The sequence below is a fragment of the Amblyomma maculatum genome, chromosome 7 (assembly GCF_055883805.1).
Source record: "Amblyomma maculatum isolate TAMU_Amacu chromosome 7, ASM5588380v1, whole genome shotgun sequence".
Taxonomy (NCBI): domain Eukaryota; kingdom Metazoa; phylum Arthropoda; class Arachnida; order Ixodida; family Ixodidae; genus Amblyomma; species Amblyomma maculatum.
The window spans coordinates 121,914,935-121,941,725 of NC_139350.1; the positions used below are offsets into that span (position 1 = coordinate 121,914,935).

At 43.3% G+C, this 26,791-nt stretch overlaps 1 protein-coding gene across 1 annotated transcript in view; it reads left to right on the forward strand.

Annotated features, from left to right (window-relative positions):
* The window catches only part of LOC146184584 (O-acyltransferase like protein-like), a 59,775-nt gene that overhangs the window by 657 nt on the left and 32,327 nt on the right, over positions 1 to 26,791 (forward strand). Inside the window, exons 2-7 of the mRNA XM_084608818.1 lie at positions 3,341 to 3,609; positions 4,502 to 4,613; positions 7,213 to 7,327; positions 14,506 to 14,597; positions 20,930 to 21,112; positions 23,612 to 23,705. Coding sequence (XP_084464944.1) covers positions 3,341 to 3,609; positions 4,502 to 4,613; positions 7,213 to 7,327; positions 14,506 to 14,597; positions 20,930 to 21,112; positions 23,612 to 23,705 — 865 coding nt within the window. The remainder of the gene's footprint in view (positions 1 to 3,340; positions 3,610 to 4,501; positions 4,614 to 7,212; positions 7,328 to 14,505; positions 14,598 to 20,929; positions 21,113 to 23,611; positions 23,706 to 26,791) is intronic.

Genomic DNA, 26,791 nt, shown 5'->3' on the forward strand with positions numbered 1-26,791 from the left:
CGGTTAAAGTTGTAACAAGTCAGCGTGGGCGTCTTCTCCGTCTCGGCTACAGTCGCACTTTGCGGTAGCAACATAATCTGCAGTTGGTATTCCGAGGGATGTGACTCTAATAGGGTAAGCTAGCTGATTTCCCATGGCGTATTTCAACAGTGCATGCTACACACGGACAGACACCAAAAACTGACACCGATGTAACTCCATCGATGAACTGGGGTGCGAATAACCTGAACCCATCCACCAACTAAACGGTGCGTGGCTTCGCCACATTTACTAGTCAACTATCCTGAGGTGTGCCCGGGTCCACACATAACATCTCTACACATTCTCTTCGTTAACGTGAGGTAGCCTGTTTGGTACATATCTACAAACGCTTGTAGGAACGACGCAGGACAGTGTTGACGCTACAAGCATACATATTTAGTAGCCAGAGCAATGTGGTAGTGGCTTCATGATGAATGAAATCTAAAATAATATTAAAGCAAAGCTGCGGCTTTTATGTTCGGGCCAAGGAGCATCTCTCTTTGTTAATCAAAGACGGGTAAGCGACATTAGCTTATGCCTGCCAGCAAGCATCAATCGACGCTACTGCAATCCTCTAGAGCAACAGCTTGCTCACGTTTTTTGCCATCACACTGTATATCTAGTGATTCTTGATTTCGCCAAATTATGTACAGTTTGCATTCAAATCTTTTCCACCTTCTCCTTCAGGATATTGCGTCTTAGCCACGAGGCAAAACGGCGGCAGCCACGGCAACTAAAAGCGTAGGCTCACAATTTATGGTCTTGCACTAGAATCCCGTTACACTTTGAAAAACTTGCACTCTGTATAACATTCATTGAAACATTACCTCGGAAGGAGGAGATGTACGACTCTAGTGTCATGTCATAAGATCTGATGGGGTCACACAACGCGCCGACAGATTAGTACCCGGCCATGTCTTGTAGCAACTATAGCACCGAGCAGAGGCATACTCCGTATAGATTTTCCGCTCACATTAAAAACAGCGTGACCTCGACTACAGATTGTCTGAAGAATGGGTCATATAACTCTACAGCTTTAATATCCACAGCATAAACATGGCAGCCGGGTAGTTACAAGCAGTATAGTGTGTGCCATATTTATATCCCGTGCCTCGTAGAGTCAAAGGCAGGCTGCTACCTACTAGCGCGAGCTTCTGCGGCTTCATTGCTTTTCAGCCTTGCTCTGGGTAGTCCTGTGAGCTTCAGAAAAGATCAAAATACCGCTATCTTCTCAAATACCTAATTACAGCATATTACTTTTTGGGTGATGGTGGTAAGGTGCACACGGAATAGCCCTACGTTAATCATGACCGCCGCTGCTCTGCCTTACGAACAAGCGGAATATATCCCCTACCACAGACTCAGAATGCCGATGTCCGGAAAGTTTTCGAAACCATCCTTGGTCCCACTCGTCTTTTAAATCGTGCGCCTGCTCGTGAATAAAGTTTGTGCAAGTGGAAAACTAGAATCACGAGGTATCATTCTGTACACTGGCTTCTTGGTGTCGCATGCTCAGAAATTTAGGCCAAATAATTTGAGAGTGGCTTGGAAAGAGGTATATATTTTTTAATACTGTATGATTCCACAATCATCAGTAAATCCGCAGATCCTCCCTCGCCAGAATTGTATATTTTGTTCTTTATTTTGAAACCCATGCATCTGTGGTTTTCTTAGGCAGTCTTAATTACTCTTTATGTGAAAACGACCAACTTCACAAGCAAATTGTTGCGACGCATCGGAAGCTTACACAGGTTCGAGTATACGCTCATAAAAATATCTTAAACTATTGCGCAGTTGGCTCCCAATTATTTCCAAAAACGCAGTCAATTTGTACTCTTTAGGAGTTTCCGGTGCGAGTGCAGGAAATATTTTGAAAGTAAACGCAGCTGGTAGATACCTCCTTTAAGTGTACAAATTACAAGGCCACCTTTATAACAATGAAGAGTCGTGCAAAGAGTGACAATTGAAGTGTCACAATGTGCAGGAAAATAAAGAGCAGCCTGTAGTTGTACATACAAATATGCGCGTCTTTTTCCAATTCTTTACTCTGCTTATAGCGCAACAAAAACATCCCAAGGGCTGAGCTCATATTTCTTATTACCAAATGTCGTATTCGCCTACCATTCTGTTCCTGTTTCGTTTATCCTGTTAACTGTCCAAAGTTGAATATCCTTACGGGGATCCTGTAAATAAAGTGAATATCCGGCGACTAGTGTAATATTGTATACAGTTCGCCAACGGCCAAAAGAGCCAGGCGGAGAGAGACCAAATCCTCCCTCTCTTCACTTCTATGGGAAGAGAAGCAAGGGGACGGTAGGTGTCTGACACATAAAACATAAATATAAAGTGTATAGCGAAAAGTTACTTTGCAAAAATGAAAGTGATTATGAATGACTCAGCGGAAAAGACCGCTACCATGAATAGCTCAGCAAAAATTAAAATGAAATAAAACGACAAAACTACGGAGGAAAAAAAAAACAAGCAAGGAGAAGACTCAATTCTAGTGCGTTGAAATGGCATAATTAAAATTGAGTACACGCGTATTTTATTTTTCTCTTTGAAGCATGAGGCCATTGCAGATGACTTCTGGTCTGGTTTGGTTTACGGGACTTAATGTCCTAATGGGACTGAGGCCATGAGAGACGGGAAGACGTCTTCTCTTAGATTGTTTATATGCTGGACTACTATAGATGCTTCGGCAGCAGGCGCTGAGCGTTCCTAAGCGCAGGCCTGTTCTGACTATAGGAGCAGTTTACGCAGTGAGGAGGACCTGTAATGGGTTTGTTATCTTCATTTATTACATAAACGTGTCGTGCCACGGCACAAATCAGCACACAGGAATTACGCTGCCAACAGAATTATTTCTTAACCCACCTATTTTTCTTCTTTTTAAATATAATCTAACTGACTTCGATATGGCTTTTGAAAGCAATGGCAAGTCCAGCTTGAAACTTTTCCACGTTTATCTACGAGAATACAAAGTAAAAAGTACGTATGGCAAGTGAAATAAAACAATTTTTTTCTGCAACTCTGTTTTTCTCGTTAACTAAAAATAGTATTACTTGTGGAACTGTGTACTCTCAGAGACAATAAACAACCTTACCTATGGTAACATAAGAAGAAAACAATGACAGCGGGCATACGTTGTCAAAGAACTACGCTGAACGTCTAGTGACGGCTCCTAGACCTCATTTCCAGTTTCCACTAGTAATCTTTAACCAGCAGTGCTACTTAACTGCAGCAAGCTACGCTTACTGATGCTCACTGGGAGCCTGTAGTGGGCAGTTCTCGCACCAAAGTGTGGGTGCCTGTTTCGCAGTGGTGGATGCGACGGCGAAGCCAGAGCCTGGCATCCTCGAGGGCGCATTCTCGAGCATCGGCTCCCAGGCCGAGTGCCTCAAGGCGAGCGCCTTCCTCAACATCACAGGCAAGGACACAAGCCAGAGGCCCTGGCAAGTGGGCCTCGTGCAGGGCAGCTTCTGCAAAATACGATACCGGATCGGCCTCCGTGAGATCCTCACCGCCATCGATGAGGGTCGCGCCTCAGCCAACATGCTCGACCTCGTCGACGGCATGCTTGGCGACGACGTGAGTTGAACTCAGAAAGGAAAATACGATGAAAAGCAAATTGTTTTTATTTTTTCTACCGTTGTGGATATGCGACGTTCACAAGGTGCCAGCTTTCGTCGCATAGCAACGCACAATAAATGCAGGGTACTGGACGAGCGGGTGGGCGGCAGTAGGACAGAGGGAACAGTTCAAGAGGGCTAGCGTGGCGGCCCAAGAACGCACTCCCAGTATCTGTTTGGTGCTCTAGCGGCCAGCACATTTTGTCACATGTTTTGACGCCGTTCCATCACTCAGCTGCCTAGATCACAGTGAAGTAAAGAGCGCGGGGGAAGGGTGGGAGGGGGAGAAAGTCCTGACACTCTTTTCGCTTAGTTTTGGGGAAACACTGCATACGAGCGCCTCCCCCTCCACCCTAATGGCTCGAAGAATGAAAAGTTCAGAAACGGTGGTATTATAATTTTAAAAATTTGCCAACAATTAAATGGCATGTCATGAATAATATTGTAATTGTAATTACTTTATTTTTCAACCTCTGCTTCTCTGGCATCGAATGAATCGGGGTTTTAGGTGATGGAGGCTGAGACATTAAACCATAGTCCTGCGCGTTCAATGGCTGGCAACAAGTAAACCTTGACGCTTTCTTCGGGGTCTTCGTCTTGTTATGTCCTGGCCAACCTTCTAATCGTGCGACAAGACAGGCACTTGCAGGCTCGACTGTGCTTTATACTTTTATATTTGTCATTCGTGCCTTCTTGTCTAAACTCTCCTTCACCATTGCATAAGGAAATAAGGGGTAAAATAAATCAAAATAAATGTAAGCACAAACAGGTATCACGGTTCCATTTGTGCAGATCTCCATCCTGCCTTTCTTTTCCCTGTTGCCTCTAATAACGCACTTTAATCTTCGCAGCGTTATCTTCTAGGAGAGATCGAGAACGTCGTAGAAGACTTTCCTGGTTTCTTCGGAATGTGTGTCCCTTCGGCATGCTCGGCGAAGGACATTCAGTCCATCTTCAACTTCAGTGAGAAAGAATTTACACTCATTAGGATAACTACGCTGGATTTGTGCCTGTCATTTATAACGCGGTGTGCAAGTTCAGACTAGTAGTCAGTTAATGCTTTGTTGGCCAGCCAGCGCAAATCATCTTGAGACACGTTTCGTTGTTAAATTCACTTCATTCTAAAAAATAGAGCAATGAACCCCAAGAGCATTGGTTAGTGCGGTGCTTGCGCGTGAATTTACTGCGTCAAAGAGAGCTGGTCATTACGCTAGCGAGAACTCAGTATCGAAGCGTGCCTTAAGTCAACCCAACGTGCGGGCTTTGAGTACCGATTAGGCAAATTTTACTAAGAACTTTTAGGCTACTGTAAATTGCTTCGGAAATAAAAGTAGAAGCGCAGTGAACACCGTCTAATAGTGAAAGAAAAATGCAGTGTATTGGTTGCAGTACAGTATATAGATAGGTACGATTATATTTATTTAAGAAAGATAGCGCCGTGGATAAAAACAGTCTGGAAATAAGTGTTTTGTAGAGAATCGTGCTTCTAAACCTTGCGGAGAGTGCCCGCTTTCACGGCGAAGGCAAAGAGGTTCAGACCCTTCCGAAGGGCTCGTCTACTTTGCAGAGTTAGCCCCCTGTGTCCAGTGCTCTAGCTGCCAGTTTGTGAATATCGTGAACTCTCAAAACGAACGCCTAATGGTTTATGTGAGCAGCATGTTGGCCGAGGGATCAGTTTCACATGAACCCTAGAGCAAGTAATCATCGCCGCGTTAAGAAATTTATTGAAAACCGAAATGAATCAATGTACTACTGAGGTAAAGGCTTCCACATAGTTACATAGAGGACACCCCTGTACCGCACTGGATTGCTGCAGCGTGCAGACTCTTCCAGTAGCATCCGTAACCAGACAAACCGAAAAGATACAGAATGTGTGTACGGTAAACTTGAAATATTAATACTTTGTTGAGTTGGGCTAGTTGATGAGCTGACGCTAAGTAATAACTGCCTCGAACGTCTGACTCTCTTTTTCTTCTCCCTTTCCTGTTGTTATTATTCTTCAGGGGTCGACTTGCCAATTAGCCCAATTTAACGTCTTAGCACTTCCCATTTCTAGTCAATAGCTCGTGTTTACCCCTCATCGGTTCGCCGCCTATTTGCGCATACGATATTCATCAAATATCAACCAAACAGCAAGGGCAACTCAGTGTCGTAGTAAGATTGCGTATGAGATTGCCCAACATGACCCTGAAGAAGGCATGTTTATCTAAGACTGCAATGAGAGTAGTGCTGTAACTTGCAGCTAGCATGATAAACTGCTTGTTTATGTAATGACTGCGTCAGTGGCTGCGTACAGTAACGAAAGCGGAGGCAGCTCGTTAACTGCTTGATATATGTGGAATCCTTCAGCGCGCACCAAGTAGGCAACCTGGCATGAGGCTTAGCTGATTGCTTGCCTTTCGTATTTTTCCCCAATCCGCCGCTACTCCACGTGTCGGTTCGTCGGCAATAAGCAGCTTAAAAGGCGACGAAATTGGTTATGGCTACAATTCTTTTCTTATATCACATTATTGCACCATAACAAGCACATACCTTCACATCTCCCCTCGAAACGCGTGCTTTTAATTTCCTGCTGCGTATCGTCAAACCCGCCGCCATTAAGGTTTATATGGCAATCAACTACTTGGAGCGAGTGCAAGAAAAGCTTTAAATGCAACGCGTAGGAAGGTTAGGCCATTAATATCAATTTCTTGATAGGAGTATTTCTCAGGGTTCTACAGCTGCGTTTCTATTAGAAGTTGCTTGCAAGGTGCCTCCGTATAATTGACTTTTTATCCTACATGCGGTGCGCGCGCCTCTCGGACCCCTTATATCTTATCACTTATACCTAAGTGCTCAGATTAGCGTCGGCTCCGTAAACACTGATAATGTCACAATTACGTTCTAGATTAGACGAGCACATCAAGCTACCCGACGTAAAGTGCAAAAAAAAAAAAACACTACCGATGTAGCTATACGTACGGCTCAAACGAACCCGAAGTTCGTTTGAGCCAATCATGGAAGGATGACGTGATTCCGTGGAGGCCAGCTTGCTATTTGTATGAACTAATTAACTTCGGAAGGTTTCTTGTAAATGGGGACCGAGTTCAGTGCAAGGATGCGGCAATAGCCTTTGCCGTGCAGTTTACGACTGCCGTACTGATTATGTTGTCAAAATGATTTTGTTGTTGACACGACAGCGCTTCATATAGGAGAGAAAACATGCTTCTGCACTAGTTTATTATGCCGTAATGGTAAATACGCTAAGTAGCCAGGTATACACCAGCAGATAAAAACATTTTAGCATGACTAACTGGGAGAAAAAAAGTACAGCTTTGGTTTTGTTAGGTTTTCGTGTTTATGCATGGAAAATCCGTTACGCTACTTTTATTTTTGGGACATGAAGCTAAGTTACACAGCACAGTAACAGGCACAGCTGCTGCCTCAATGGGCGGCTTTGAGCAGCGTTGTTCTCTATGGAGAGTTAGCGTTTTAGTAAAAATTAGGGCCGAAGATTTTTTTTTTTATTTGCTAATGACAGGTTACAATTAACAGGTTAAAATCATTTCATTTGTCTATACAGTTACACCAATCGTGAAAACCTTCACGAATATGACCATATCAGTGCAAGTGACCGCCTGCAAAACTCGCGAGGAAGTGGAAGCAATCGACTGGACTCCGTCTTTCTTCGCGGCACTGTAAGTATGGCCTCCAAAGAGTAGCAGCAATAACCGTCCATTAGGCCAACGTTTTCACCTTGCCAACGAATTAAAAAGTTTGGTGGCGATAAATATACATTTCGCCGCTTTGAACAACTTTCAAGTGTATTCTAAAGACCCTCACAAGAAATCGAGATACCGCTGCAGTCGTCGACTTCGGAACCTGGGTTTTTAGAAAAGCACGACTAAAGTGCTTCCACAAAATAAAACTTGGAGAAAGGACACATTGACTTGTGGAAACTTGAAGGAAAGCAAGGAATAAAATTTTGCCCGTAGTAAGTAGTGGCAGCGCATTTCAGCGCTTGTCCTGTCTTCTATGCGCCATCTCTTGTGTCCCCGCTTCTTTTGACCTCCACTTTCTACAATGAATCACCGAAAAGAACGCACACAAGTGATTAATCGATGCTATTTTATCTCGTAGCTCGAAACGGGAGGCGAGAAAAACATTTTTCACTCAAGTAGTGTTTTAAGCTCAGACAGCACTGAGCTCACAACATTCCCTGGCAAGGCTTCTTTAAATGGGGTGCTGCGCATATTAGCTAAATTTATAATACAGCGGGAGGGGGGGAGGGGCGGGGGGGCAGATACTTCAGTAAATATGGCTGTCGCAGCGCTCATGCAAGCCCTTCCGAGCCGTTGGAATGTTCACGCTGAACGTGCCACCCTCCCCAAGCGCAGGTAACCGGCGTTAGACCGGATGTTTTCTACGACCTCTGGACCACCTGCGGCTCAACATGCTTTCGGGAAACCTTTTGTGTAAACATTCGCTCCAAACATTTCGTACGCGCGTGCATGACGATTCCGTAGCACATTCAAGCTATATGGTCATAATGAAGCATATGTACCATTGCCACTTTATGACGCATCATTTCAAACATTAACTGCATATCGATATGCTCGCGGTCGTTATACTAATACACTGCCTCTGAAGCAGCAGGCAGTGTCGAGAAGGAATAATAGCCATTTGGCTGCCTTCAGGAATTATTTGTTTGCGCACCAGTTCTTTAAAGAAATACGAATAGCTGTGCGCAAAGTAATGCACGGATGAAAGGCAAAAGCGTCGTGTCCATTTTTGCTTCGTATTTCGTCGGCTTAAGTTATTGTGTGCTGCAATAATTCCAGGGCTGTGCTCGAGATGCAACATTTACTTGAGTTGTGTTCGTTCATAACTGAAACATGTGTCATGAATAGTGTATAATATGCAGATGAAAAGCCCAAAAGAATAATCTTTAAAGCCTGTTTATCTCTTTATATGCGTTCATTTAGTTATTGATACCTCTAATTACCGGTTGGGGTATTACATGAGCTGGGGACAGTTACAGCATGCAGATGATATTCCTCAGCAAACGCCTTGAAGTGTGCTAGATTAGTGCGACTAATTACAGCAGCAGGAAGGCGTTTGCAGCCGATTACATTGGCCAACAGTAATGGCTCGGAACGAATAAAACAAATTAGAGCTCAATATTACGGCGTTAATAAATACAGGTCTATTGCGCAAATGCCAATTGCAACCAAATTTAACTCGGGCTACAATTCTTCTCAAAGTAAGCTATGAGTCAATAAATTATGCGCAGAAAGGTTTTACGCTTTTTATGACAGTAGTTTTGCAGTTCGGAGCGGTATTTTAAAAACAGTGCAGCAGACGAAGTGTGCAGCTAGCGGTGTATTGCGGAGATAGTGAACTTACTGGATATTACAGAAACTGGCACATGAGAAACATTCCTAAGGCTGGCCAGTTCTGGAAGGCGTGAAGTGAAACTCTGGAGGCTGAATCGTAGCTTGGAGGCGGCATATGTTTTTAGTATTTGAAGTGTAGTATAATTGCCAACGCTAATATCATGACATGCCGGAATAGCGGTCCAGTTCACGAGCGCGCGCGGCTGGATAGGAGGCGCATGTAACCCACGTTTCAACAGTATGGAAAACATGGCACATCAAATTTGAGCTTAGGTTGGCGGTTGACGTTCGTTAACCATGGTGTATATTGGCGCGTCTCTTAGAATACCCGAATATAACGCGTGGCCGCTTAGAGAGGTTTTTACAAGCAGCGGAAAGTCGCCAAAATGCAACAGCTGCAACGGCTATAAGTCCGATAGCGTCCCTTTCTGCGTCATTTCCGGATCTTGCTAATAGTAGCCCTTTTTTTAGGCTTCGGTATGAAAAAACCTCGGTTTTTTTCTAGCGATCCTTCAAATACTTGCTCTTTGAGAATCCCATATTTTGTTTTAAGTCGTCTCTCTTGAAGTGCGGCTAGAAAACATTCCTTTCATGGAGCGTACAATTTCGTTGATGTGGACCTATAAAGAAATCATTCATTTGTGTACTCCTTCTGAAAAAGATAAAAGACTGCTTTTCTGTGTCACACGCGAGAATACTTCCATTTCCGGGACTGAATACGGTCGTTCGATTGCAGCCTTCACGTCTGCACCTTTTTGTGGTTAGCAAGCACCCACACTCACTATATGCTTGGGCCACTTACTTAATTGCATTGATTTATCTGCAGTGGCTCATGCAGCATTGAGAAGGCATCTTTGAGTTAGTCTATGATCTTTCGTTGCTCGGCCAGTTGTGCTTTCTCTCAGGGGCTTTATTCCAGACGGACACTGTTTAGAATTATGGGTTTTTTTTTTCGTATGCCCGGAATGTATTACCACGAACACGAGAAGAAAAGGTTAATAATCAAGACGCGCAATACTAAGGCGGAAGTTCGCTCCTGTACGCGGAATATTGTGATAAACCTACATTAAGTCAATTTTGAATAATGGAGGCCTCGCTTTTTTGCATTCGTTGAGGTTACTGAAAGAAGCAGTAATTTCACACAAAGTGTTGCTATGCACTTCCCAAATCATGCAGAAATGGGCGCTGCATGACGTCGTTTCTTCTATGCTAGCGCTAATGAAGCTGGTATTAACAAAAAAAAAAAGGTATTGGAAATATGAATGCGCTTACCTGCGAAGTATGCATTCTCACCCAAGCTTACACCTTACGATCAAGAACCTATTATTGCCGTATTTCTCCAGTTTCCTTTACTTGGCGTGACAAGTCCAGTTACCGCGCTTATTTCTCTATGGGCTCTTTATTTTCTTGTTTTTTACACCACTTCATCAAGCTACTCTAAGCAGATATCGCACTCGTCACAATAATATATATATATATATATATATATATATATATATATATATATATATATATATATATATATATATATATATATATATATATCTATATATATATATATATATATATATATATATATATATATATATATATATATATATATATATATATATATATATATATGGGTGTATAAGAGAATAATCAGTTATTAACGTCCATCCCAAGCACAGCCGTACGGCTACCAGAGAAAGCTATCAAACTTCCACAAAAATTTTTAGTTGAAAAAAAAATTCTTCCTCATCCAGGATTAGCGGCAACTGTAGGTTATTCATCTTTAGTATTATAACTGTGGTTGGAGTATTAATTACCTTCGTACAAATATGTTGCACCTTGGTGGACTGCCGTGTAAGCATTTAACAAAGAATAATGCAGGATAATCACAGCTGTCAGTTCTTCTCTGCGGAGCTATATCGCTTTATGCAACGTTTTGAATCAGGTGAGGACCGTATCATCTCCACTTAAGAGGAAAGGTATATGGCCTACAGCAATGTCCATTACGCAACCAGAGCGGGAATTACAAGTGATTCGTTCATTCGGCGATATTTTCTTTAAATTCGGCAACTGAGTACCTCCAAGCCCCACTCGTTTGACCTCTACAGCATACGGCATCTCTTTTTCCGGATTCAACATGGATGACGTTTGTGTACTTTTGGCAACGAAACTAAAACAGAAAGTAGGAGCGTTTGCCACGTAGCCTTCAGAAAACTTTACACAGGTGCTACGCCGAAACACACGGAAACAAGGTGAAAAAAAAAGGATTTTGTGCTGTTACCTGCCGGAACTCAATTCGTGCTTGTCAGAGCAGGGGACACAACGCTGAACACCAAACAACGGCCAAGAACATAAATACAAGTCGGCCCCCCTGCAATTTACGACATGCGTTTTTTCGATCTGGGCGTTGCTTTTTCTGTATCTATTTACCGCTTGAATTTTTCCACATTTCTCTTTTTTTCTATTCTATCTAACCGGTCAACGCCAGTTCACCGCATGTGCATTTGCGAAGTGACAAATGTCGCCGTTTACTGTATCCACGACGTTTTTCCCAGCAACCTCCTTAAACGTCGTACCAAAATGTTCTCTTTGTGCACTCCATCTAAGTACAATCTGCTAAAGCCTGGTACTCAGTCTGGCAGTATATTTCTGAATAAATGAACAAAATACTGGCACTGCGCCGCCAGTCGATGGCTGTTATATCCTACATCGTACAATCTGAAATCATTCTGAAATCAACGATGGAAGACTCTTTTCAATCACGCATGACGGCCGTGGAAGCTACAGCACGCGATAAACGCACATATCGTACGATGTGTTGAACTGATTCACACGTGCAACGCCAGAGTTCGAAGTTGCATGCGTGCTGAAAGTGGTTGTTACTTTATATTTCGTTCACTTCTTCTCACTGAGACTGCGTTCATAGATTTCCGAGAAGAAGCTCTAGAATTGGCTTTCAATTTTAGAGCGGCCTCCAATTCCAGACCTCCGATGTGTTCTGAATATAAAAATGTTACCATGCTGCATGGACAAAGACATGTATTATCTTAAATTGCTTGACAGCTTCACTGTGTATAGAACTCGCAAGGTAATAAAGGTTGAAAATCGAATAATTCGGCCAGTGGCATACGTCTCGATATGATTCTGCAAATAACGACATCAATGTTCTGGCGGCTGATGCGTTAAATAGCAATTGTAAATAGCAATAATAATGAATCTAGCCTTACCTTTTTCCACTAATTACTTTTCGTAATTTTATAAGAGCTTTGTTCCCTGTAAATATACATCTGCCGCACAAGTAAATCACTGATAATCATTTCGCACACAAATAGCTTAAGTACGCCGGTCATCTCTTTTGTGCATGACTTTTGGAGAAGACAGGCGAGTACGAAGCACTTCAGCTATTATTTGGTCGTAGTATAAGTTATGGTGGTTGCAACATAGCAGAAAAAGATAAAATTGATAAGAGAACGGTTATTGGTAACCAAAGATAAACGTATTTTAGGAAACGCTATCCGAGCGTTCTGTCAGACCAACTAACCGCGTAAGCATACAACCATACATCCTTCAAGTGCACAAACACATTTAAAAGAAGGTCGCCTTTTGCGCCAGGATTCGATTCTGCCACGCGGGAACTGCTTGCAAACAAAACGAACGGCATCGTGCTTATATACTGTACTACTGGTGCTAAGAAGGCGTAAAGTTTGAAGAAAAATGCAGAACAACTAGGTAACGAGTGTACGTTTTGTGCAAGCATGCGATTAGAAACTAACCTGAAAAGAAAGAGAAGGCTGGAGGAAGCGCGCAGTTGCGCCAATCTGAAATGCTTTGAAAGCAGGTAGGTTTTCACCCTATTGTTGTGGCCGCAGAGAAATGTCATTTAAACAGCCCAGACAATGTTACATGCTCCTCGCCTTCCACTCATTGCAAACAAAATGTGCAGTAGTACACGTAACTTCAAAACGTGTCGCATAAAAATCATAGCATGTCCCATGCTACTTATAAATCATCGCCCAAATGAAGACACGTTCCCTTGTCGAAACGTTGACCCTCTCAACCGTTATTTCCTTTTCACATCGTGAGAATAGTAATTTGGAACACACTTTAAAAGGACACATTGGGAAGCGCTCCTGTAAAGATAAAAATAACAAGATGCTAAAATCACCCGCAGGGAGAAGTGATTTCCTGCAAAAAAAAAAAAAAAAAATAAAGACAAGACAAAGACAAACAGAAAAAGAGAAAGGAGTGCTGGGTCTTTGAAAATGTTTTTTCATCAATGAGGGCTTATTTACATTGAAAGCGAAACATGCGAATTCGGAAGAGTATGGTTGTTTTCAGAAAAATGAAATCAGGGTTGGGCATCGTTTCCAGAGGGCAGCTCAGTGATAATCGCTCACCTTTTTTTGTAAAAAAATATACATAATTCTTAATAATGTTCTTTTCAACAAACTCATATTGCTTTTTTGCCGTTGTTACTCTTCTGTAGTGCATAGTTGAATGGGGGTAGTAGTGTTTCTTGGTTACTCAGGACTCACTGCAGGACATCAAGAGATTTCGCGTAACCTCTGCATTTGCTTTTAAGCTTTCACACGAGGCTTTAAAGGCTTTCCAGAAACTTAATGGAACAGTTTCTAGAAAATGCTCACCACATTTGCTAGTGTTAAGACGACTTTATTCCGCCCGCAAAGGTCCTCCAATCGGGCTGTTTTATTTTGAGGTCCAAGACCCTCTCGAAGGCTATCAAAAAAAAAAAAAAATCATTGACACTGCAGGTATCGCGTGGTGACAGGTTCACGTCTTGCTGAAGGACGGTTGCATTTTCCTTCTCATACTGTTCTAGATGCTTGCCACTCTAACCGCAAACAGGGAAAAATTATTAAAAGTCAAGTCAATTCTGTCTTTTTTTTTTTTTTTCACTGCCAAGAATAACAGTTTAATTGAGGCGCATTATGTGTGGAACTCTCGCTACCTGAAGTCATGCAAAGAGCGCGGTTGAATAAGTTTTCTCTTAAATACCGACCTTGGATATGGTTATTCCATACCCCTAGAATTATGCCGCACTTTTTAAGGGCGACTAGAAGATTACATTTATGCGATGCCCCTAGAATTATTCCGCACTCTTCAAAGGTGACTAGAAGGGACAGGTTATGTTATGCCCCTAGAATTATTCCGCGCTCTGCAATGGTGGCTGGAATTATATGGTTATACTATGCCCCTAGAATTATTCCAAACTCTTCAAAGGCGACTAGAAAGGAGTGGCACTCTTTACAGGTGACTAGAAGAGAGTGGTTATGTTATGCCCTTAGAATTATTCCGCGGTCTTTAATGGTGACTAGAAGTGTATGGTTATGCTATGCCCCTAGAATTTTTCTGCATTATTCAAGTGTGACTAGACGTTATAGCTAATGAAAGACTTCAGACGCGTGATAGCGCCTGAAGAGCGTGCGTATTCGTCCGTGGTATACCTGCCCCGCTCTCTCTTGCTTCAGCGTCGCGCTCGGAGTCATCCTGTTCTTCGTGATTGTCGGGTCGCTGCTGTCTCTTCTGGATACCTTGAAGCCAACGAAGAACAGCGGTCACGGTAAGTTCATGTCATTTTGATTCAAGGTCCGCAGCCTGAGTGCCTTTAGAGAGACACTTGCGCTCGCAGTTCCACCTCATGATGACCGCCACGAGCGCTTCCGGCGCACACACAACATTCCGCTAGTAGCAGACTGAGCAGATAGGGAAGTTGCATGAAACCAAAAAAACAGCGCAATAAAATGAGAGGGGTACAAATAGGTACATATGACCAGAATTACATTATATCTAAGGAATACATTACAGCGTACCTATGTTTTTACAAGACATGCCCAGTAGATAATAAGACAAAACATGCGCGGAGGCGTCGAGCGGACAACCTATGCTACGCAAGCCAACTAAATTTTGAAAGCAAGTATAAAAAAACTGCCTTTCGCGTACTTTATAGTAGATATAAGAATGAAATGGGTTCATTACTGGGAAGCATATGGGTTGTAGGTGGTACTATAGGATGCTATAGCCACAATTCTTAAATGGGTCTAGGGCGAATGACGCACCTCGCAGCTCACCGCACTGTGCGCTGGTTCATATGGTGGCAATTGTGAACCTCGTTTCAATGCACCCGCGTAACTACAGATTAGCGCCAACGTCAAGCTGGGATCATGTCAAAAAATGAGAGCTCGTGACCCGCCATACCAATCCACGGTGCCTATTAAGAGACCATCGTGTATTTTGGCCGGCGCGCGCTTCCCGTAACAACGGCAACTCTCGCGGCCCAGTAGCCTCGCTCGTGAATGTGCCGTCAGGAATGCACATGCCCTGCTTGGACTCCAAGAGAGGGCGTAGAATCTGCGCCACGCGTTCGTTTCGCCTACCACAGATAGGAAGAAGCTTGCGGACGCATGCCCTGCTCTAGTGGCTATGGCAACATGTATGCACCATGGAGTGACCCGCAGTAGTTTGTTTAGGCTCACATTCCTGCTCTCCTTTCGGGTCGCCTTCATCGGCCTCTTGTTCTCCACCCGTTCTCCCTCAACGTCACCAGATCCCCGTCGACAACCGGAGCTAAAATCATCTTATGTTTAAAAACATCTCCTTGCGTGTCATTGGTTTTGCAGAATCCAACTGCATTGCCTATGAAGGTCAATAATGGCTAAGTAACGGACGGGAGAAATTACGCCTGCAGTACCTATTCACTCATTCAGATAGAAGTATTATCAAAATAGGAGCTACGTCGGCATCTGGAGATATGTGTCGGATAAGGAAAGTGACCGGAATAAGATACTGGGCGCTAGTATAACCGTGCAGGCTTTCTTGATCTAACCATGGATCTGAGAAATTCACAAAAAGACGTATGAAAATATTGCTAAAAGATCATCGAAGGGCTTCGAAAATTCAGGTCTACCAAAAAAAAACAGTTAACACCACGCCCGTACTAACTAATCACAGATGTGTTCAAGCGTTCAAGCTTAAACACACACACACACACATTATATATATATATATATATATATATATATATATATATATATATATATATATATATATATATATATATATATATATATATATATATATATATATATATATATATATAGCATAAGTAAATAGACGTACTTGGTTGCTAGAGGTTACATAAAAGTGAAAAATTGCTTCATACTGTTTCCAAGTTTATTTGTAGTCGACGTTTCGGCAGGGCTCCTGCCGAAACGTCGACTACAAATAAACTTGGAAACAGTATGAAGCAATTTTTCACTTTTATATATATATATATATATATATATATATATATATATATATATATATATATATATATATATATATATATATATATATATATATATATATGCGCTCGTCATGATATACGAAGAAAAGAAGACGCCAGTTGCCGGGGCCGGGAAGAGCGTAGGGGATTTTGTCTAAATTAGTACTGTAATCTCTCTAGGGTGAAACATAAATACAAAGCAGAAGGGAAAACAAGGCGCCGATAGTAGGAACCGGACCCACAACCCCCGAATATCGCGTGAGGTGCCCTTACCAAGTGAGATACATCGACGGCTGTCCAAACTACTACATTTTTGGGTATTATTGTTGCCTGTTGGCGAGCTTTGAGAGTGTTCACCAGCATCTCCCTCTTCCATAGGAGGATGGCGGTCGTGGAATGTCCGCCGCTATAGAGGGTGGCGCTCTCACCTAAGCACATTTCGGAGTTAGTCTGGAGTTGGTAAAGATATTCATAAGCGCTCGTATAAGCACTCCTCTCCGTTCCCGTGACCCCCTTTCCATCGATATGTATGCCCATTACAAAAGGTTTAAAAGCAGGCTAGATTTTGGCGTCGTTAGACAACTTTAGTTCTAATGGATATATATTTTACTGGAAAAATGCGGCACTTAATTATTCCACCATCTTTGGCGTTCATCGACAAAGCAATCATTTTTTTCAAAGTGGACCCAAAGGCATTATGACATAGGCCTTTATTTATATTTTTGCCATTATGGGGGATGCGTTGTCCTCGGGTCCCCTCTTCTTGCGGTTTAATTTCTTCTTCTTCAGCTGTCGCGTGGTTAATTTATATTTTATTTGGCAGCTGTAACCGTTCAACGCGAAAGCGTTCAAATCCCCATTCTCGAGAAAATCCAGTGCCAGCGTTGTCGGCGTCAGTGTAGCCGGCCGCTGACACGGCCCGTAACTGATTAGTCTCAGGGTTGTGCATCGTCAGGTGAGTTTGCACGAGCTGCTGACTCGGGCTTATTAATTTATATAGGAGGGAGAGGGGAACAAAATTCTTGAGGACCCTTGAATTCCGAGTCTGACATTGTACCCCTGGACCAAGCAGGCACGTTCAAACAGCTCTGTTAAGCGGGAGTTTATATGTACGCGAGGTGATGCTCCACACAATATCGTACCTTTAGATTTCATACTAAGGAATCTTTGTGAGATAACAGAGGCACGAAATAAAGGATTAGTGATAACCGTGCGACAAAGCGCATGAACTCGAGCGAGGATCCGCAAGTGTAGCCGCGGACGGGAGCCGTTACCGCTGTCAAGGGCATCATTCATTTCATTTTTATTTTTTCTTCTGCCATACAAATTAACATAAAGCTTTTAAACCCACAGCCAGAGAATATTGCGGTATTGGAAAACAAAAAATTCATATAGGCAAAAAAGCAGTGTTTGCTTGAAATGACAGTACAGTAATACCGGTGAAAGACCAAAACACAACATGTTGTCAAGACGAAATAAACTAAAGTGTGTTTTACCGAACACTCAAGAAAATACAACCAAAACAAAGACAAAGTCGCACACGGAAAAGAACAAAAAGATAAAACGATCGTCACATTGGTCGAACACATTTCATAACTGAAGTTTTTATTGCTTTGCGAGTGTCGTGTGATTATTTTATCCATGGCGGTAAGCTATTCTAAAACTCAATTCCTGCAAATTGTGCCAGCTGGCCATTGTAAAGCCATTCACACTTAAAGACGCAACTTAAGTGTCACCCCCCCCCCCCCCCCCTCAATATTTTAACGTGATACTGCTGAAGGCCCTGTTCTCAAAAAAAAATTCAGCGTCGGTATTGTGAGCAAAAATCACAGGCATGGCCCTGGCATGTGGCGGTTGGCAGGTGACATGGTAATGCGAGGACTGTTTCTTGGGTTCTTGGACACCACTAGACCATGTGGTATCGTAACCCCCCCCCCCCCCCCCCCCCCTAAAAAAAAAAAACAGTCCGTGCATTCATGGTCAAGATGGCAGGCAATGCCAACTACAGTTTCGGATTTTAGATGACAGGGGGTGATTGGAATTCCGCCCTCCATGACCCTTAAATCTCGAGGTGACGTGCAGGTGCCCGACGAACAGAACTGCATCACTAAGCTTAATGTACATAATAAGTCAAATAACGCGGAAAGCCCAATTACTTTTGCTTAAGGACGGCCTTAAACTTACCCAAATGCGATCACTTATGGCACAGCCTATTAACATCTAGTGCAAGCATTTATATAAGGGCGATCGTGTAAATGGTGGAGTGCTAGACACTGCGATACAATGAGTCGTGACTTCGGTGGCCTGATCGAATAAAGCACGCTGCGGCTGCGCTGCTTTGAAGCTAAGCAAATGTTCACTGCTGTTGCTTCCCACCTTCTCAGCCTCATTTTAGCAGTCGGAAATACAGAAATAGTGGAGCTCTGTGATTTGGCTTAGAAAACACCATCGTGCCGAAATGACCACTATGCCCGCTGATTCTTTTTTTTAGAAAGTCCAATTTTTTTTAAGGTAACAGGCTTTAGATGTAGTTTAACCTTGCGGCCTTATTGGAGGTTATCGCGGACATCGGAGAAGAGGCAGAGCGATTCAATTAGTTCGCTAATTAACAATTATTAAATTTTAAGTTTCTAGTTTAAGCGAATGTTGTATCTCAGAATTAGAGATCTTCCTTTAAATAGTATCGCCGAGAAAAGAAATTATTTAACGAAATGTTAGCGCGTGTTACGTTACACGGTCGACAAATGTCCCCATAATAGGCGACTTTAAAACGTATTACAGCGCTGGCTCGCCTGTGAGACGTAGATCGCTCCACCCAGAGATATCGTCACTGCCGGCATAACTTGAGAGCCAGATGAAGTGGTTAATTCGTAATCAATTTCAGTTCATCTCAACTTCGCTGGTTTCCTTGCGTGCGCAGCCAGTGCGTTCGCAATCTGGCATCGAAAAGGCGGGGCGGATCGATATATGCCAAGCGCTCTTGCTTGGCGCTGTATTATGGTGAAAAGCCGCCGATCAGGCTGACAATTGTGGACCTTGTAACGTGGGCAACATTTTTTTTTTGTTTTCTTTTGTGGCTATATTATTTTGAAGATGAGATCCAATTCTGCAAAGTTAATAGCCGTATTTAGGTATTCAGATAACTAATTGAAGCATCCTGCCCCTTACCTGGGTCCGCCGTAGCCTTCAATATAGTTGCAGTGCTAAAATAAATGTAAAGCTGGTTTCGTTTAAAAGCGAAAGTCTTTACTACTACCCTCCGTAACGACTTCACCGTGTGCGCGTGTTTGACCTTGAACCGAGGTCATTGTGGACGATCCAGGTGAGACGACTAGTGACATGTCTGCGTCTCAGAGGTTGCGGAGACGACAGGCCGAATCCGATCATCCAGTGGACGTCACTCGCCGAGAGGCTGCCGCACAGAGACGAAGGAAGGGCGCGGGTCGAGCGAAATTTACCGCCTCTTTTGCTCTGCTTACTATTTTAGCACAGTTAAGCAAGGTTTGCGTATTTTTTTTCCTTTTAGGACCTTCTAAATAATGCGTCCGCTATACGCGATTTGCCCAACATAAAAATAAATGAATCGTGCACATTTACATTTCTAGTCAGGTCAGTTTTATTGGCGTTGCTATATAGAACATTCTTCCATTTGATAAAATTCTGTGGAGTCCACAAATTCTTTAGATCGCCAGCCAAAATACCAATCCTTTTCAATAAGGGAGTAATTACTCACTGACATCCCCCCATTCGCAGCCATACAACTACACAAAAAAGTATGCAGTTTTCTAAGAAATATCGTAGTTAAAGAAAAATTTCATCCTGGTTCGTGGATAGAACCCGGAACCAGCGCCTTTCTGGAGCAGTCGCTCCACAAACTGAACTAGCCAGTACGGTTGGCAGAACAGATGGCGGGGCGAGAGCGAATTTCTCAATAACTCAAAACTCAAAGTAGGAATGGTGTTAGTCGGATATTTAGGGGAATTCCCCAAGGTGGAGCAGATTTGTTAACTATACTCATTCACATCCACTCAATGGCTACGCTTGGAATAAGGTGGACTTTTAAATTTACTCCACCTTGGGAGACTCCCCTAAATATCCGACCAACACCAATCATCGCTGACTCGTTCTATAGGAGCCATGGGCCGCATTTTTGAAGTGGTTAGCCGGCACTTGCAGCAAATAGCAATGGCTTGACCCGTTCATTTTGTGACTGCTGTGAGCGAAGAGCTGCTACCGCTGCTACTGCCATGAGTGGGCTTCAGTCTTCAGGCTGTAAGCATTCTAGCCGGAAGAGAAAATGTCATATCAACCTTCCGTGTTCATCAAGCTTATGTAATGCAGAATAAATAGAGTGCATGGAATAAATCATAATAGCGAGCAGCACATATGTTTCTATTGTCGTCGTGCCTACCGCTTACATACGGTGACTTCTTTGTATACATACTCTTTGACAAGGACCGCCAGCTTTTAGTATTGCACAACCTTTGCTTTCGACTTCTTCGCATGCTCCTGACGCTGTCAACCACATTTTCTTTCTTTTTTTTGTCATTGTGAAGTAGCAGGCTATCAGGCCTGCTCCTCCGACCGATCGCCTGATCATTACTGACTAAATCTTCTTTCTCATGTAGAGAAGCAGGGAAGCTGGATAGGCGACCTGTTTCGATCCTTCTCGGCTCCCAGCAACGCGCGGCGCCTATTGTGCACGGACGACGAGCGTGGTGAGATGGCGTGTGTTGTGGGCCTCCGCGCTCTCAGTGTCATCTGGTTTATCATGGGCCACTTCCTACTACTTCACTCCATGATGCTTACTAGTGAGTCCCGTTCTTCTAATTCAGTTTATCGCACCACACTCTCTACCACACATATCGCTGCTCTTGAAAAGGGCTCTCAAAGAAGTGTTCCCACTGTCTGTGCTATAGGTTTCCCCCGCAAAGGAAGGTAATCGTTTGCCTGAATGCTACAGTTCCCCTTTCTACATGGATCTTTCTATAAGCTGATACGAAGCACGCCCTTCCCTGATTTAACGAGTTGTTCCACTGCTTGAAATAAAGGCAACCTTGGCAACAAACGTGCTGAGTCGAAGCATGCGAAACATTGTTTTGAAACGCCCACAACGCTTCCTTTTCTAACTCATAGCGAGGCAGAAAAAATAGTAGGCCAGCTCAAATCACGGTATATACGCAATACGAACAACGTGAAATAAAAAAAAAACAATGGCTTGGCCGAGCGCCGAATTTCTCAAGGCACGGCATCTAGTGCTGTAATTCCAGTATTTCAGTCCACTCTCCATATACGAAGCGACCCTGGCGAGCTCACTTGCTCACGAATCAGGGTATAGGCGCTCAGTGACCACGTGAATAGTAACATTGAGGGCAGTTTTCTACAATATGTGAACAGCACTATCAATTAGCCATCTCTGAAAACAAGTTAAAGTAACGTATGAAAATGTGTACGGATTTTTCCAGGAACTAATGCCTGGACTAACTTCAACGTTGCAAAGTTCGGCATACTTATTTAAAAAGGGGAAGGCGAGATTCATATAATATATGGCAAGCTTTCCCGGCATTTATCAGTTATTATATTTAGTCCTCATTGCCGTATTTTAATGCAGTGCTTTTCACTCAGCTGTTTATTTTGCAGGAGTCGGAAATGCAGAGACCAAGTACGCCACAAAACTGAGACTATTGAAACCATGTAGTCAAAGAAGCAAAATAGAAGCCTGAATCTGAAGCAATCAGAATGTGCATACATCAGTAAAGATGTAAGCACTGGTGGTCGACAAGCAATAGCCTTATTATCAGTTAAAAGGTGCATATGGGCTTTTACTAACAAATGAAGCCGTGTGGAACGTATTTATGCTGGCCACTTATGCATGACTGCATAACGGGGTTCGAACAGGGACTAGCGTTCGTAATTGGGACTTTTACAAATGTTATTTAGCGACGTACGTAAATGCACATATGTTACATCAGCTTTCGATCTATTTAGTTGCATAAGCAAAAATTTCTGCAATATCTATTGAAGCTATAGTTTGTCTTTTGCCACTGGTTTTACTGAACAGCGAATTTGAAGATTTTGACCCTGAAACATTGCTCTCAGGTACGTCTAGGGCATACACCTCTAACCCCTGTAGCAATTTCAATACCAGAGAGCTCATGCGTTCTACTATTTTTTTAGAAATGGAAGATAGACCGAAAGTTTAACTTTAGAAATGAGCTCATTTGTACCCAAACCGCTCAAATACAAGGTAATTTCAGTGTTGACATTTTGTATTCACACGCACGTGTCTTCTAAAGACTCATCGAGTCACTAGTGGCGTCTGCGGATCTGAGGTGCACTGGCCGTAAATTATGTGTACTCCGTGGATTTGTGTCGAAGGACCGACGTTCATTGTTGGTTGCAAGGACACTTACTCGGCATTATCGTTTCGCTACGAAAGTCCTAATAAAGGTGCTATACCAAAAACGGACGAAGACGGGAGACGACGTGTAAGTACTATAGGTGTATTTTATTTCAGCAGGAGGGGAAGGGGGCCATTGCGGGGGAGGAGCCAGCCCTGTTCAAGATGCCTTACAAGAGGCGTAAAAATTGCTGTGATCAATATCACTCTAGGCTGAGCCATGATATTACCACAGTTGAATCGCAGCAGGTTCAAGCAAAACACATCAAGACAGCCCCCTATTCCTAGTTATATACTATGATGCTGCGCTTTGTTTGGAAGGAACGGGAACGCGCAATCTGCAGAAACCTATCTATCTCCACTTAGACCAAGCCATGGTCTGCGTACTAAAGAAGACTGCTTGCACCATGCTATCTACAAACGAAACATGAAAGTTTTCTCTCGAGACGGAGCCATTCCGACTTTGTGTATATCGAGCCCTGCCATTCACTGTTATATAGCGAGCAGATATGCATTAGTACATCTACGACGTTAGCCTATCCTTTGTGAAATAAAAGATGAGCCTGACGCATGTCAAAACGGAACGGGCTTACATTATACGGATAAGTGACCGCGCTTGCCTCTAAACTGCGGTTCCGCAGCGCGAGAAGCCCTGGCCACCTCGCGCCAGTACTTTTGCCGATAGGCTTCGCTCAAAGCTCGTGTGCTCCAGCTTATCCTGATCCACTGCGCCTGTCGAGTGCAAGGGATGTGCCTTCTCGTATGTGTACCGCAGCTCCGAAAATCTCATCTAAAATCTCCCCTCTTCAATGACGGTCGCAGCGGGCTGCAAATCCAGCTTTCTCGCTAAGGCTGCATGGCACTAATATCCACATCTCGGTGTACCTATAATGTTGCTGTTTTGTTTTAGAGAACCTGGTGCTCCTGAAAGACAAGATCAAGGATATCAGCATACAGTTCATCGTGAACTTCACTCCCGCCGGAGACACCATCCTCTGTTTACTGTAAGCACCGCTGAAAAACCACTAACTTGGGTAAAATCCTATCCGTGTCGTATATATATATATATATACATGACTACAACACGGCAACAGTCTGTTATTATTAATGTAAAGGAGATGTTGCTCAATTCCCTTTCGATCAGGAAACTGACTGAAGCTGGAATAGCTGCACATTTCCTATGATAATGTTCTCTTCATTGTAAGCATATAGATAGCCGTAAACAAGTTTCGATGCAGGCGTATGGAATTTTAAATCTAAGATTGAAGATCTATGCCCAGGCGCTTGTAACTATACTAGGAAAGCCCTTTGATCGCAGTCGTTATCTGGCGGCATAACCTTATTTTCGTTGTATATTTTTTATTACTTGTTAATACAGCCTTACCAGCTGTGGTGCACTGGAGCTAAAATTATTAGGATTAGTGTGTACATCTGGAATTTCACACTCGCGATTTTCCTCCTGTTGTCCTTGACTTTTCCCAGAATTCGGACCTTGATCTAATCAGCAGCAGTCAGTGCTTACATCGGTTGTAAGCATGCTGTATATCGGTGCGACCATTAGCGAGCCCGATAACATGGTTGCAATTGTGCGCCGCAGATATAATGTAGAGGCCACTATTTATTTGGGGTGTTGTAGTAGTGGCAAATGGCCTGCTTTGGTTGTACCCAGGCTTCCTTACCAAAGGAAAAACCCATAATAATGTTTATGCCATTCATGATCGTGCTAGTGTTGGAATAAATTATTTATTTTCACAGCGTCTGTGCACAGTAGGTGTACTCGCGATACTGAAGTGGTGTGGGCTGAGGTCTACCTCATGTTACAGCCTGTGTCCATCAGTCCGTCAGTCAATCTGTGTGTCTATCTCCATGTGTGCGTATATCTGTCATTCTCGGTGTCTGTCTCCATGTGTGCGTATATCTGCCTTTCTCTGTGTCTGTCTGCGTCTACTTTGTCTGTATGTATCTCTTTGTATGGCTTTTCATATGTCTGAGCATCTGGCTCTTTGCCCTTTCTTTGTATCTGTCTATGAATAGATATCGACCTGTTTGTATACCTGCCTTTATCTGTCAATCAAATGATAAAACATCATTACGTGCGTGGTAAAGTAAGCCGTTTTATGCTTTATTAAATTGTGTGCACACTAATATGTAGCGCCCTCCAACGTTGTACACGGAGGTTTTATGACAGAAGTAACGGAAGTGCCGGATGACAGAAAATGTTGGGTCGTGCGTGCTAGGTGCGCTAGCACGGCACAGGATATCTAGTTGTGAAAGTCTGCAACGGATCGCTTCATCTGGCGCTCTGCTGTGACTTCCGACCGGGAAAGCTACCTCGTTCTGTTCGGCACGCGACCGGTGCTAGTCACGCACGTCGCTACATGGCTCCCTCTCTAGATGATGAGTCGGTAAAAAATAAAGGAGAGTGGGGACTATGACGAGAGTGAGGAATAGTAAGTAAAAGGTAGTCGAGTAAGTTCACGTCACCAGATAGCAGTTCACGACACACGTCAGTAAATAGCCGTCGGATGGAAGGCGCGAACTGAGGTGGTCGAGACTGGTTGCTGCGCAGCGGCCGAGTGGTGCCAGGAGGGGAACGGGACCACGCCGTGCGGAGAATATTTTTGCAAGTCCTAGGAGGGCAATCACGTGAAACGTTGGTGACGTAGCCTATACGTCGTGACATATATGTATCTCATAGATTTTGTTTTTTGCCTTGAGAGCGCGTTGTTCAATCAAAGCATGCGATGCGCGGTCATGTAGTCTGAGCGCCGATTTTGTGCGTTCGCAATGTTTTTATTTTCGTTCTTTTTCTTTCGGTAGTTTGGCGGAAGCGACGCAGGGACTCTTAGTCGTGCGTCTGCTTCTTGGCAGCGTGCTACAGGGATTGCGCGTCCGTCTCCGCATTATAATGAAGACGTGCAGAAGTACTAACCGTATGCGAGGCTGCCAGTGTATTGATTGACTGCGCGGGAGTTTTTTGCCGTGCATATAGCCCCCTCCCTATACAGTGTAATGCTGCGTTGTTTATCTATCACGTTCACTGGATATGCGCTGCGTTTCTGGGTGTTTTAAACATGTGTCTTCATTCGTTAAAAAGTTTAGTTGCGAGACAGCGCTTTTGTTGTGCACTAACTCTTCCGTCGTCTCTATTCTGGCTGTATATTTCCTCGAGATGAACATAACCCAACTAGCCCAACTTGTCATCCTGCTGTGGAAAGTGCATGTCTGGTGACGCTTAGTATCGGTGTATAACGATCAAAGAAACAGAAACTTAACAAACAAAAAATTGCAGAATTCAAAAGTGAAAATCATCATCCGTGTGCATGATACGTTATCGTGTCCTACTATTAATGGCGAAGCTTGTGTCCCCCTAATTTTCAACACTTACTAGGCGTTTTGTGAGGAAAAATGGTGCGTTTGATTGCGGTGTTTAAACCATTGATGTTTCGCGATAGTTGCGTTCATCAGGTGTCATTTTACGGGTTTTTAAAACAAACAGCCCTTTTTGCAACGTTTAATTTTTGAATTATTTGAATAATGTATTTGAATATTACGCACATTACATTTTATTAATCAGCATCAAAGCATTTTCTTTTCATTCTGAGCATTCTGACACCAAGGAACGGATTTTTTGTAATTTTGTTCATTTTTAATTCATCAATTATTCCATCACAACGATATCAAAAACTCTCTATTGCTTATCACGCACCTCTCACTCATGAATAACTAGAGCCACAAATTACTATAATGCAATTTTTACGTAGCCCATGGTAATTTTTGGCACGCGGGGCCGACTACTACTACTACTGCTACTACTTACTACTACTGCTACGACTAGAATGCTACTACTGCTGTTGCTATTACGCTGAAACCTTTTCGACCGAACCGGCTGTGTAAGCTATCGTTTAGATCGGGCACCACGCCAACTTCCAAGCGCAGATCTCTCATACTCACCTCTGGAATGTGATCTCGGAGCCAAATTCACACGGTTTGGGCAGCGCTCGAGTTTGCAGGGATGTGCGGGAAAAGTCACGTCACTGTGCACGAATCGAAGTGTGGCCTTCTAGCGTGTGGTGGCCCGGCGCTCTTT